At 63.8% G+C, this 12,184-nt stretch overlaps 3 protein-coding genes across 7 annotated transcripts; all 3 read right to left on the bottom strand.

Annotated features, from left to right (window-relative positions):
• Nucleotides 1-1,137: 1,137 nt before the first annotated feature.
• On the bottom strand, nucleotides 1,138-3,974 carry ACKR5 (atypical chemokine receptor 5). 2 transcript variants are annotated; one of them, XM_075737874.1, is made up of 2 exons: nucleotides 3,828-3,974; nucleotides 1,138-2,559 (listed from the first exon to the last, which is right to left on the bottom strand). In XM_075737874.1, exon 2 carries the CDS (start codon nucleotides 2,549-2,551, stop codon nucleotides 1,457-1,459), a length of 1,095 nt encoding a protein of 364 aa, XP_075593989.1. In that variant the 5' UTR covers nucleotides 2,552-2,559; nucleotides 3,828-3,974; the 3' UTR covers nucleotides 1,138-1,456. The 2 variants fall into 2 exon arrangements, with proteins under 2 accessions (XP_075593989.1, XP_075593990.1); XM_075737875.1 differs by having other exon boundaries at nucleotides 3,723-3,843.
• Nucleotides 3,975-6,708: 2,734 nt separating this feature from the next.
• LOC142598681 (retinol dehydrogenase 16-like) lies at nucleotides 6,709-8,545 on the bottom strand. Of its 4 annotated transcripts, none has more exons than XM_075737870.1 (4): nucleotides 8,120-8,545; nucleotides 7,714-7,972; nucleotides 7,103-7,266; nucleotides 6,709-7,011 (listed from the first exon to the last, which is right to left on the bottom strand). In XM_075737870.1, exons 1-4 carry the CDS (start codon nucleotides 8,433-8,435, stop codon nucleotides 6,782-6,784), a joined length of 969 nt encoding a protein of 322 aa, XP_075593985.1. In that variant the 5' UTR covers nucleotides 8,436-8,545; the 3' UTR covers nucleotides 6,709-6,781. The 4 variants fall into 4 exon arrangements, 3 of the variants coding, with proteins under 3 accessions (XP_075593985.1, XP_075593984.1, XP_075593986.1); XR_012832708.1 differs by having other exon boundaries at nucleotides 6,906-7,011; nucleotides 7,103-7,493; XM_075737869.1 differs by having other exon boundaries at nucleotides 7,103-7,972.
• Nucleotides 8,546-9,353: 808 nt separating this feature from the next.
• LOC104634935 (retinol dehydrogenase 16) lies at nucleotides 9,354-11,773 on the bottom strand. The gene is made up of 4 exons (XM_075737876.1): nucleotides 11,238-11,773; nucleotides 10,832-11,090; nucleotides 9,937-10,100; nucleotides 9,354-9,768 (listed from the first exon to the last, which is right to left on the bottom strand). The coding sequence occupies exons 1-4, from the start codon at nucleotides 11,551-11,553 to the stop codon at nucleotides 9,560-9,562; spliced, it is 948 nt and encodes a 315-aa protein (XP_075593991.1). The 5' UTR covers nucleotides 11,554-11,773; the 3' UTR covers nucleotides 9,354-9,559.
• Nucleotides 11,774-12,184: the final 411 nt, after the last annotated feature.

Genomic DNA, 12,184 nt, shown 5'->3' with positions numbered 1-12,184 from the left:
CTGTAAGACGGATTTGGCTTTTTCTGCCAACGCAAGCGTCTCCTGGGAGTGAGAAGGAACGTCTCCGCGCACAAGTTGTCCTGTGAAGTATTGAGTGATTCACCCTAAATAGCAGAGCCGTTCCCTGCCAGTCCCGTGATAACCGAGCGTCCGTGTTAACCCCCGGTCGTGGGTTTCTCCTGCAGCTCGGGACATCCTGCTCCCCACCCACCGCGCTGTGCTGCGAGCATCCTGTCTCTAGATTTGCTTATGCTTTGCTTTTTTTAAAAAATGTGTTTCTCGAGCAGCTCAAGGCCTTTGGTAGATTTATGGACTCCCTTCCAGTGACTGTCGCTTTCACCTTCCCCTGCTGAGGGCTTCACCCGCAGCACGTGACTTAGCAGAATCCGGACAAGGATGAACTTTCTCCGGATGCTCCAGTTTCTTACGCAGCCAAAAGCCCAGCACGTGCTCCGGCTCTGAGGGTTTCTGCACGCGGACGCGTTCCCACAGGACGTGCTTCAGTGCGGTTTTGATTGAAAGGGAGCGCACGTGAAGGGCTGTTGGAGTCTGCCGGCGTTTAGAAATGCACCCGGTGGCCTCGGAAACCTGCCGGGAGATGCTCTAAAGGACACTGGGTTTAATGGGATGGGTCTCCTGCTGCAAAACGCAAACTGGGAACCCTGCCTCTGCTGCCACCGGGCACGTTTGGAAACAGCCGTGCCCAGTCGAACCCAGTTTTAATCACCACTAATTTACTGCCGGGTTTGCAAAATCGCCTTCAGCGAGTTGCTGATCTGGAATCGTTCCTCCCCTCATTAAAGCTCGGGTCTGCGTCGCGCTCAGCCCCTCGGGGACGCGTTGCCTTCATTTCTGTAAAATCAGGCTTTTGGCCGTGTGCTGGGCATGGGGAGGAGAGGTTTGTGTTTCAAAGGAAGGCATTTCCTCTCTCCTGCTCGGGATGGCGTCGCGGCGGAGGGGCAACGTTCGCCAGACACCTCTGCAGCGCGGGGTGTCCGGAGCAGGCGCGTAAGTGAGGGTGGGGGGCTTCAGAAGAACTTGTGGGGAAGGGGAAGGGTGGTGTGCCCCCAGCCCTGCGGCTCGGGGGGGTACGGGGGTCGGGTCCCAGGGGCCGGGTTTGTGTTCAGATTTCTGAGCAGGCAGAGTAATGCACTTTATTACTGCAAGTGTTTCGGAAAACAGGAAATATCTCTTTCTCGTATTCTTTCTTTAGCTAAATAGATCTGATACAGCAGCACATCAGAGGCAAGATGTCAGTAGCTCCCCGCACTGTCTCATTTCACGTCTGGCACCCTGCCCTGCCTTCAGAGCACAGGAGGTGGCCAGCCAGGAAGCGTTGTTTAAAAGCAAAGTGTCTGCTTATCACCAGGGACAATAATCTTACGGACCTCAGCGAGTGCAGGGAGCCGCAGCCCCCACAGCCGCTTGCCAGTGACGAGTGAGAGTCCGATCCCCCTTAATTGGGAGGGTGGTTGTCCTTTGTGATGACTATGGAGTGCTGCGTGGTGGAGGAGGAATTGTCTGCGCCCTTCTGGCTGCCCTGGTCTTTGGGGATGTACTTTACCACGGCGGAGATGAGCTTGCTGCGGAAGTTTTTGCTGAGGAAGTTGTAGAGGATTGGGTTAATCACGCAGTGGAGCAGGGTGAAGCAGTCTATGATGTCGTAGAAGAAGTAGAGGAAGTGGGCGAAGGTGCAGTGGAGGATGATGTGGTTGCCGTCGAGGGTGAGCAGTGTGAGCATGACGTGGAAGGGCAGCCAGCTGATGAGGAACACGGCGATGTAGGCATAGATGAGCAGACAGTGCTTCCTGCTCTCCGGCTTGGTGCGCTTGATGAACCTGGCCGTCAGGATGTTGAAAACAGTGATGATGGGGAAGGGGATGAGGAACCCAATGGTGGTGGTGGCCAAGCTGACCGCCAGCGCCCACTCGTCGTAGGTCTCGAAGGGGGCCATGAAGATGCAAATGGGGTCTCCGGTATTGACCAGCTGCATGTGAGCAACCTCCAGGAACGGGATCGCTGCTGCCAAGACCCAACTGCAGGCACAGATGATGCGGCGTGCGCGGTGCTGGTGCTTACGCCAGAAGAGGGAGGAGCTGGTCAGGGACACGTAGCGATCCACGCTCAGGCAGGTGAGGAGGAAGATGCTGGCGTACATGTTGGCAAAGTAGAAGTAGTGCGTGAAGCGGCAGAGGAAGCTGCCCCAGAGCCAGGTGTAATCCAGCATCACCTCCAGCATCCAGATGGGCAGCGAGAGCAGCACTCCGAGGTCGGCAATGGCCATGTTGATGATGTAGAGGTTGACCAGGCTCTTGTTGCCCCGTGTCTGCCAGTTGACCCAGATGACAAGGAGGTTCTCCACCAAGCCCACCACGAAGATGACCAGGTAAAGGATGAAGAGGATCACCCGCTTGACGTTCTCATCCAGGCTGAACTCACAGAAGGTATAGGTGTAGTTCAGGAGGTGGAACAGCTCAGACCAGTTGTGGTAGTCCCCATACTCGTTCAGGAGAGTGTGCGTCTCAGTGGGGGCAGTGGTCACCTCAGCCATCCTGGTAGCTGCACAAGGAAAGGGAAAGCACTGAGTTGTGGCTCAGCGGCTGCACCGAGCGGGACAGCTTGAAAATACAGAAAAACAGCTGATCTCTCCTGTCAGAGGTCAGTTCTCATGAGACGTCTGGAAGAACCCCTCTGTATATTTCTTTAATCCAGTTTTTACTCCTATGATGACTTCCTACATCAGCCCTCCTAAGATACCATATCCGCATCAGACGATAACCACATGTCCCAGACTAAATGCAAGCCACAAACACCAGCTGCCCGTTCGCCCGCTCCCAGGTGGTGGCTGTCCCCTGTCCCGCAGCCTGGTCAGCCGGGAAGGCGCACGGGGGACAGGCAGTGCTGGGGACCGACGGAGGAGAGGGACGAAGGATGAGTGAGCGTGGCTGCCAGCCCCGAGGCTTGACAACATCGGTCACTGCAGGAACGGAGCTGATGACCCAGGAGTGCAGCGACCTTCAGGCAGGAGCCCCCCCCCGGCCGAGGCTCGTGTCCGTCCCCTGACACCTCCGGAGCTCAGGTCCTGCTGCCACGGAGCCTGTGGGAATCCCGACCCCGGCTCTGCCGCTCTGCCCTTGGATGCAGCAACTGGCTGCGAGGTGTCCGGGGCACGGGCGGGCACTGGGACCATTAAACGCGCTGGTGACCACGTCTGCTCAACTCCACGCCAGCGGGAAAGCTCCCGTCCCCCCACCTGAGCCCTGGTGTGCAGTTGCTTCATAAACCCGGCCGGCCGCCCTCGCTCTGCCCGTCCCACAGCTGCGCTGCTGAGAGCCGCCGGGACTTCCAAGGAGGTGGCAAAATTATAAACTTAAAGGAAATGTAGTTGACCTTAACATCCTTTTATTGCCTCAAGTATGAAAGCTCCGATCCCAGCACAGCTGCATCCGCACGGCGAAGGCACCACGGATCCTGTCCAGCCTCGTGCCGCTGGAAGAGCACGCAAGACCAGCCGTTCCCCCGGGAAAGCCGGAGGAGCGTGCCATGCCGTGCCGCTGGGGCTTTTCCACAGCACTCGGAGCCTGGCGATCCAGGGAGCACCACAGCCAGGCATCCCCTGCAAGAGCATCAGCCCTGCAGCAAACGGCTGTCACCTGCCCGCTCCCGAAACCACGGAGGAGAGCAGAGCAGAGCGAGCCCCCCGCGCTGGAGCCCCCCCATACCTGAGGGTCCTCGACCTCCCACCCTCACCAAGCTGCGGGTCCCGAGAGAGGCGGGTGGGAGAGGGGACAGACGGACAGCGTGGGGAGGGAGAGGCGTTGACTCACCGGCGGCAGAGCCGAAGGCTGCGTGGAGGGGCTGCTCGGGGAGCGCGGCGATCCTCTCGGCTCGGCAGCTCGTGCGCCTCTGGGAGAGTGGAGCGGTGGCAGCGACACGGAGCTCGGGGTGGGCTTGTTGGCTGCTTCCCGGCAGGAAATGACCATCGTGGTCTAACATCCTGAGACAGCCCAACACGGGTGACATTTGACTTGATTTCCAGCCCTGGGGCTCAGCTCCTGTTTGATTTTGCCGCAGGGATGGGGATGGGCGCGGGGAGGCCCCGGGCAGGTGTCGGTGTCGAAGCTGCGGGTGCCCGAGGATGGAGCGGGGCTCCCCTGGGGCAGGACCCCTCCACCATCACTCCCGCGGGACCCGGCTGCTGCGGCACCACCGGTCTCAGGGGCTGGATCCTGCCTGGGTCCTGCTGCAGCTGTGGGCAGGAGGGGAAAACGCATCCTCTGGGATGGACCCAGCCGAACCGGGTCACCCCCCAGCTCTGGGAGTCCCGGGGCGTTAAGGCGAATGTGCCCCTGCCTGTCCCTGATGCTCACGCAGTGCCGGGGTGAGCTCAGGCTCTCCTTTGGGGAAAAAGGGGCCAAAACCGAACATCTCTGCCAGGTCAGTGCTGCCCATCATTCCAAGCTGTTGCAGGACTTGATGGCAGATGGCTATTGCCACAGAAACACCTCTGGCCGGGCAGCAATTAATCATCGAGCTGTGATTGTCTGGAAGTTTTACAGGGGAAGGGAGGGAGCTCGAGCCTTGCCCCGGCGCTGGGGAGGGGGCTGATAGGCAGAAAATTTTGCATCAAGCTGCAAGTCCTGCAAAACAATTGCAGGAAATCTCCTTTTTGAGTGCAGACAAGACTTTGTGATCAACAATCAGCTCGGAAGGAAGGCACGGCCGGAGCAGGGAAGCACGAGGGCACTGATAAGTCGGGTCTCACAACAACAAGCCCGGCGCCGGTGACCCTGCGCGCAGGTACCCAGCCCCGGCAGGACTGAGGCCCCGGGGTTGCAAACAGGAACTCGGCGGCTTTGTGCTTGCCCCGAGTGCTACGGGGCGCGTTTCGGCTCGGCTGCGGGACGGGAGCTGCGGGGGGCTGCGAAGGGCTGCTCTGCCGCCCGATGGCTGGGGAGGCTTTGCGTCCTCTGGGAGGCGGGGATGCCGTTCTCTTTCCATTTAACAGGTCGGGAAATTTCCACACCGAACTCTCGGATTGAGCTGCAAACCTTTGCCATCAGGGTTTGCGCGGGGGCTGCCTGTCCCGGCGGGATGGCGAGGTCCCTCCCGGCCCCACCGAGGTGGGGGGGCCAGCACAGACCCGGGGTGAGGCGGGCTGCAGGCAGTGGCAGTGCCGGGGATCTGCCGTTCTCCTGCCCTTCTCTCCCCGGACAGCCAGCACTGGGCCGGGATGCTGCCAGGGAGTGCGGGCACAGGGGTCCCCAGGCAGGTGCAGCTGAGGCCGCGGTGTCACCTCCCGGCAGCTCAGCGTGCCGCAGCACGGCCCCTCGGGGACACGTGGGCCTGAAACGTGATGTGTGGGGGCTGCCGGGGACGTCTTACTGGTTTGCTAAGCCGAGTAAAGCATTTAGGAAAGCTTCCTGGCTGGAGAAAGAGCTCGGTGAGCTGTAACGCAGCTTGCACAAGGGCCCTACATGCTGCTTCCCATCCTGCCGTAGCTCCTCATCCCCCTGAGCTCCTGGGGGTGTCTTCGGCCTGGGGGGGTCTCGGTCTCACGTGGGCTCAGGCTCTGTGCGTGCAGGAGCAGCGTGGCGCCGGTGGGAGCGGGGCTGCCGCCGATGCTGCTCTTGTCCCGCACGCAAGTGCACAACCTCAGGGACCTAACCCCCAGCTAGTCATTGCTAATCAGCCCTTAATTAGCGGTATGAAGGATGCATGAGTCACTGCCCGCACGCCTGGCTCCCTGTGCCGGCAATCTCATGGGCTGGTTGACAATGGTGCCTTTTCCAGCCCGTCCTCTGGCAGCAGAGGCGAGAGCCGAGCAGGCCCAGCTGCGCCGAGAGCTCGTCCCCACCGGCTGCGGCTTCCTCTGTGCCGGGCCTGACCGCTCACTGCCAGAGGAGATGGCAGACAATGGCCCGCACGATTGCCGGTGTTGTGCCGGGAAGGGAGAGCCGGCTGCCGGGGCTGAGCCTGAGGTTGCTGCCGGGGAAGGAAGGCTGTGCCGGCGGTGAAGGGAGAACGGAGCCGTTTCCAGCCAGCTCTTGGGTTTACCTGGGCGGCAGTGAGGGAGGAGATGGGGAGCTGAGGAGCAAAGCCCCCGCAGCCTGAGCTGCACAAATGCAGGGAAGAGCCGGGATGCGGCAGAGTGGGGGGGTCCCGGCAGCTCCTGGCAAAGCTGGGGTGGAGCACAGCTGGCTTTGGGAACCTTTGCAAAGAGCGATTGCTCTCACCCTTCCTCGGGGAGGGAGCTGTGAGCCCCGAGGGCCCGGAGGATGGTGCTGCAGAAAGCAGCGGCCTTGAAGGGAAAAACTTTCACCACGTCCGGAGGCAGCAGCGTCCCTCCAGCAGCGACAGGGAGCCAGACCACTGCCGGTGCGGCGATGGCCACACAGCCACCATCAGCCGTACCGGTCGGTGCGGATTGGCCCCTGCCTCTGACCGGGAGGATGAGCTGGACCCTCCGGTGCAGCCACCGGCCTCTCAAAGGGCTGCAGTGGCAGAGATGATCCCGCGCCGCAGCTGGGACATCCCCGGACGTGCGGCTGCTTTGGGCACAGGCGGCAGCCGGGGTCCCAACGGGCTGGCTGGGACCCCATCGGCATCACGGCTGCCCTGGCAGAGCAGGTCGCGCAGCACCAGGTGGCTCTCGGACACCACCACGGCTGAGGTTCACCGCGGGCAGCCCCTCGCTTTGCACCAGCTTTATTGAACAGGGACCTGAGACGAGCGGGTGCCCGTGGATGCCACGTCCGCATCCCCAGTCTGGCAGCCGTCCTCAGGGCCGTGCGGGCATGGCCCCGACCGGGACGGGTAGGAAGAGGCCGATGGTGGCATCGGTGAGCCAGGCCGGGCAGTAGCTGAGCGGCAGGATAGCAAGCCGGGCGTCCCAGCCGGCTGCGTAGCGGCTGCGGGGGAAGCGGGCGAGCAGCGCGTGCGTCATGACGCCGGTGACACGGGACAGGCAGGAGCTGCTCATGCGGTGCAGCAGGATGGTGCTCTTGGCGTCTAGGTGGGCAGAGGAGGGTCAGACCAGCCCGGCACGCCGGCGGTGGTGGGGTCACCGGGGAGTGCCAGGGCCAGGCAGGGACGTACTCACAGGTCTCCAGGTAATGGTGGCCGTAGGACGCCTGGGTCTCTGCCGGGAGCCGCTCCCAGAGTTGCTTGAGGCCCTTCACCACCCTCACGGGGTCAATCATCCCCGTCCGGAAGCCGCCGGGTTCGATGATGGAGACCTGCACCCCGAAGGGGCACATCTCGCGCCTGGCCGGGGAGCGGCTGTCAGCCCGGCGAAAAGAGCCGCCGTCCCGAGCTGAGCAGGGGCTGGGGGGGATTGAGCCGCGCGGGGCAAGGGGGAGTCTGTGCCCCCCCCCCCGCACCCCGTCATCCCCCAGGTGGGTCCTGGGGAGCCCTGTCCTTGCTCGAGAGTTTCTTGAAACCCCTCCTCTGGTTGCACAACGGCTGCTCCAGCTGTGACCCGGTTTCCCCACCTGTGGGCAACCATGTTGGTATTTCACAAGCCTCCGCCTTGGCTCGCTGCTCCTCTCCTCTATGGGGAAGGATTTAACCAGGTACAACATAAAACCCTGCATGGGGAAATTAGGGCAGAGCCGCGCGGTGTGCCTGCACACGCCAACGCGCACCTGGCTGCCAGACAAGCCCCAGGACAGAGGAGCACCAGGGGGATGCCGGGGGCTGCCACCGCCGTACCTGAGACTGTCGGAGAAGGCCTCCACTCCATGCTTGGAGATGCAGTACCCCCCACCAAAAAAGGAGATGCGGCCCATGACACTGGCCACGTTGACCACCCGGCCCCGCGCCTGCTTCACCAGGGGCAGCAGGCTCAGCGTCACCTCGATGAGCCCGACCAGGTTGACGTTCAGCACCTTGACGAAGTCGTCCTTGGTCAGCCACTCGTTAGGGGCGGAGGGCATGGCAGTTCCCGCGTTGTTCACCAGCCCCCAGAGCCCTGGGGAGGGGGATGGGGTGAGCCGAGGCTGCTCCCCAACCCACGGCCCCGCTCCGGTACTGGCTGTGCCGGCACAGATCGGCAGAGTGGTGGGAGGACTGGAGGGGCGATGGTGGAGGTGATGATGGGGTGCCCGCCCCGTCCTACCTCGGTCGCCCACACGCTCCCGGACCCAGGCGGTGGCGGTGGCGATGCTCTGGCTGGAGGTGACGTCCAGGAGGACGGTCTGCAGCCGCGGCGAGGTGGCCGCCCGCAGCTGCGCGGCCCCCGTTTCGGTCAGGCAGGCGGCCAGGACCCGCAGCCCCCGTGCGTCCAGCTGCCGTGCCAGCAGGTTCCCGAAGCCGCTGTCGCAGCCCGTGATCAGCACGTACTTCTCCGAGAGCCTGGGCACCATCTGCCGCTCCCGGTGCCATCGCCGCAGCAGGTACAGCCCCGCCAGCACCGCCACCAGGTACAGCCACATCCTCAGGCACCGGCACAGCGACAGCCTCCTGTGCAGTCCGTGTTCGTGCTGTATATATAGAGGCCGGCGTGGAGGACCAGCCCCAGCCCATGCACTGGGCAGTGCCGGTGGGAGAGCCAGGTGCTGGGTTGCTCTGGGACACACTGGAGGAGAGGCAGGATTGCAGCAGCATCTGAGTTTTGCGTCTCTCTATTGCAGTTCACAGCCTCGCCTCGCACAGATCCGTGTGCCTGGAGCTCTGCTTTGGCCTTTAATGGCTGTTTGTTCTGGCAAGGCAGATCCAGCTGCCCCACGCAGCCGGATTTGGCTGAACTCTCCAGACACGGTCGTCAGCACCTGGCCCTGGACTTGGCCCTCTCACCGGCTGCGCCGCGCTCGCCCAGCTTTGGTCTGGTGGGGGATGGTGGCTTCGTCCCCTCACCCCAGGACGGGCCCCACAGGAGGAGGCAGCAAAGCAGCTGGGGCGAGCCTGGACGCAGGCAACAGGCCATCCCCAGCCGCAGCGATGCCCGGGCACGGTTGCTGGAGCCTGGCAGCCTTCACCAAGCGGGCGCTGCAGGTCTGCAGAGCTGTGCACAGAGGCAGGTGCTGAGGCGTGCCTGGGACACCTGAGGAACACCGAGGACGACCTGACCCGAGGCCGCCCAGCCCTGTGCCTGGAGGAAATCTGCCCAGGTTTGTACGGGTCAGGGTTTTATTCGCACGTGTAAACTCCTGGAGTGCCGGCTTGGATGAGCGCAGCTCTCGCGCCCCGGTGAGGGCTGGACCCTGCACAGAGCAGGAACTCGGGCGAACAGCCGGAGACCCCGGGAGCTCCTGCAGCACGGCACAGCCGGCGGCGGTGCTGGTGCTGTTGGAGGAGCGGGGACGCAGCTTTGGTGCCGCAGCCTCAGCCTCAGCTGAAACCAAGCCCTGACAGTCAGGGAGGAGGAGTTGCCTTTATTCAGAAGCAAACTGGTCTGCTAGCAGAGCACAGCGGGTTGTGAGACATACATTGAGTTAGAAATTCAGGAACCTACTGGCACGGCCCCGGCCGCAGGCAATGCTGGATCCCATCCTGCGCTGCCAGACCCTGGCTGCTGCTGCCTGTCGGCTGCCTACGCCGCATCCCTGCCTTAGGCTTTCTAGGCAGGTTTGGGGTAGGACCAGCTGAATATGGTGTCTGTGAGGGCTGATGGCAGGTAGCTGAGGGGGATGTAGAGCAGTTTGGCATCCCAGCCCGCGGAGTAGCGGGTGCGGGGGTAGCAGCTGGTCAGCGCGTGCTCCATGCAGTCCGTGACGAGCATCAGGTTGGAGTTGCATCTCTTCTGCATCTTCCTGACTGCTAACAAAACTGCGGAGGCAGAAGGCACTGCTCAGGCTGCTGGGCTTAGACCCCCGCACCGAACACAGCCGACCGGCTCGGTGGGATCACAGGGTAGTGGGACATCCTGTGGTCCCAGGGACATGCCTTGTGTCGGAAGAGAAACAGCATCACTTAACATTTAGGTGAGGTACTTACAATCCTTCAAGTAATTCTCCCCATAACTTGCTTTGGTTTCCTCCGGGACCTTCTCCCAGAGGGAAAGAAAATTCTTCTCCAGGTTCTCGAAGCTGGTGATCATCGTCTTGAAGTAGCCTGGCTCGATCATGCTGACCTTCACCCCAAAGCTGCGCATCTCAAGCCTGGAAGGGATCGAGCCCCGTGGGACGCAGGAGCAGCACCCAAGCGCATCCGCCGCCCGCTGGCGTGGGCTGCGTGTAGGCACCGGCTCTCATGCGGGATGCACAGCAGCCTCGTGCCAGAGGTACGGCGGGGAGCCTGGCCACCCCAGCAGACCCCGTGCCAGCCCCAGCACATGAGCAAGGTGGAATGTGAGCAATCGTCTGCTGAGACTGGATGGGACGGGGCCAAAGCAAACCTCAGGACCATGGGGCCATTGCCCGCATGATCCAGGGACGGGTCGAGGTCCAATGGGGGAGGCTCAGTGCCGGGGCAGGCGGTGTCAGCTGGCGTGGCCACAGCCTCCTGCAGCTAGGAAGCCATCAGGCAGGAGGAGGAAATGAAAGCTCTGCCAAGCCCTTTGCCTCCCCTTACCCTGGGCTGCCTCTGCACGAGCTCGGCTGACAGTGGAGCAGAGGCTGCCAGCGGCAGGCGAGAGCCCCCCCCCCCGGGCAGGAGATCACCCCGTAGGACCCAAGTCCCATAGCTGTGGCACAAGCTGTCCTGATGTCTGGTCCTCACGTTAAGCATCCCCGCAGCCCCTGCTCTCGTGCTTCAGCAGCAGCTAAAACGAACTTGGCTTGCACTGGCACACGGTTGCACAAGGAGGGGTTTGGCAGACAGATGCTCTGGTGGCCAAAGCCCAGAAAAACAAACTGGGAAATCGGGGTGGTGTCTGCCATGCTGCACTTACCGGAGACTGTCGGAGAAGGCTTCCACACCAAACTTAGAGATGCAGTACCCCCCACCGAAAAAGGAGATGCGGCCCATGACACTGGCCACGTTGACCACCCGGCCCCGCGCCTGCTTCACCAGGGGCAGCAGGCTCAGCGTCACCTCGATGAGCCCAACCAGGTTGACGTTCAGCACCTTGACGAAGTCGTCCTTGGTCAGCCACTCGTTAGGGGCGGTGGGGATGGCAATCCCTGCGTTGTTCACCAGCCCCCAGAGCCCTGGGGAGGGGGATGGGGTGAGCCGGGGCTGCTCCCCTGCCCACGGCCCCGCTCCAGTACTGGCTGTGCCGGCACAGATCGGCAGAGTGGTGGGAGGACTGGAGGGGCGATGGTGGAGGTGATGATGGGGTGCTCGCCCCGTCCTACCTCGGTCGCCCACATGCTCCCGGACCCAGGCGGTGGCGGTGGCGATGCTCTGGCTGGAGGTGACGTCCAGGAGGATGGTCTGCAGCCGCGGCGAGGTGGCCGCCCGCAGCTGCGCGGCCCCCGTTTCGGTCAGGCAGGCGGCCAGGACCCGCAGCCCCCGTGCGTCCAGCTGCCGTGCCAGCAGGTTCCCGAAGCCGCTGTCGCAGCCCGTGATCAGCACGTACTTCTCCGAGAGCCTGGGCACCATCTGCCGCTCCCGGTGCCATCGCCGCAGCAGGTACAGCCCCGCCAGCACCGCCACCAGGTACAGCCACATCCTCGGGCACCGGCACCGGGACCAGGAGCAGGACGGGGAGCGGGAGCGCTGCGGGCACGGCAGCTGAGCGGCTCCGTCCCGACCTTGGCTCTGCCCGCGGCGCCGCTGTCAATGATTAATTCGCGTGGCCGCGGGCTCGGGAGCGGCTCCGGTGCAACGACCGCGGAGAGACCGCGGGGCGACCGGGCTGCGGGGGTGGCCGCGCCTCTCCCGGCCCGCCCCCTCCGGGCTACCCGCCCCCCCCGGCCCGCCCCCCCCGGGCTACCCGCCCCCCCCGGCCTACCCGCCCCCCCCGGCCTGGGCTCGGCCCCGTGTCGGTGCTGCCGCCTCGATCCCGCCGGGCGTCCGGCCCCGGGCTCTGCCTCGGCCTCGGGGCTCCGCTCCGGCAGCAGCCGGGTCGGGTCGGGTCGGGTCGGGTCCGGTCGCAGCCGTGCGGCCGTCGGGGAGTCGGTAACCGGGAGCGGGGCAGCGCCCGCGGGTTCCCGCACTCCTGCGCTGCCGCCCCCGACACCCCCGGGCATCCCCCGGACATCTTGGGCACCCCCGGCACCCCCCGAGCCCCGGGACCCCTCGGACTCCCGGGACCCGGAACTCCCGGAGCCCCCCCGGACCCGCGCCCCTGCGCTGCCGC

Source organism: Balearica regulorum, chromosome 29 (genome assembly GCF_011004875.1).
Source record: "Balearica regulorum gibbericeps isolate bBalReg1 chromosome 29, bBalReg1.pri, whole genome shotgun sequence".
Classification (NCBI taxonomy): domain Eukaryota; kingdom Metazoa; phylum Chordata; class Aves; order Gruiformes; family Gruidae; genus Balearica; species Balearica regulorum.
Note: the sequence above shows the minus strand (reverse complement) of the source record. Positions and strands in the feature narration are given on the sequence as shown.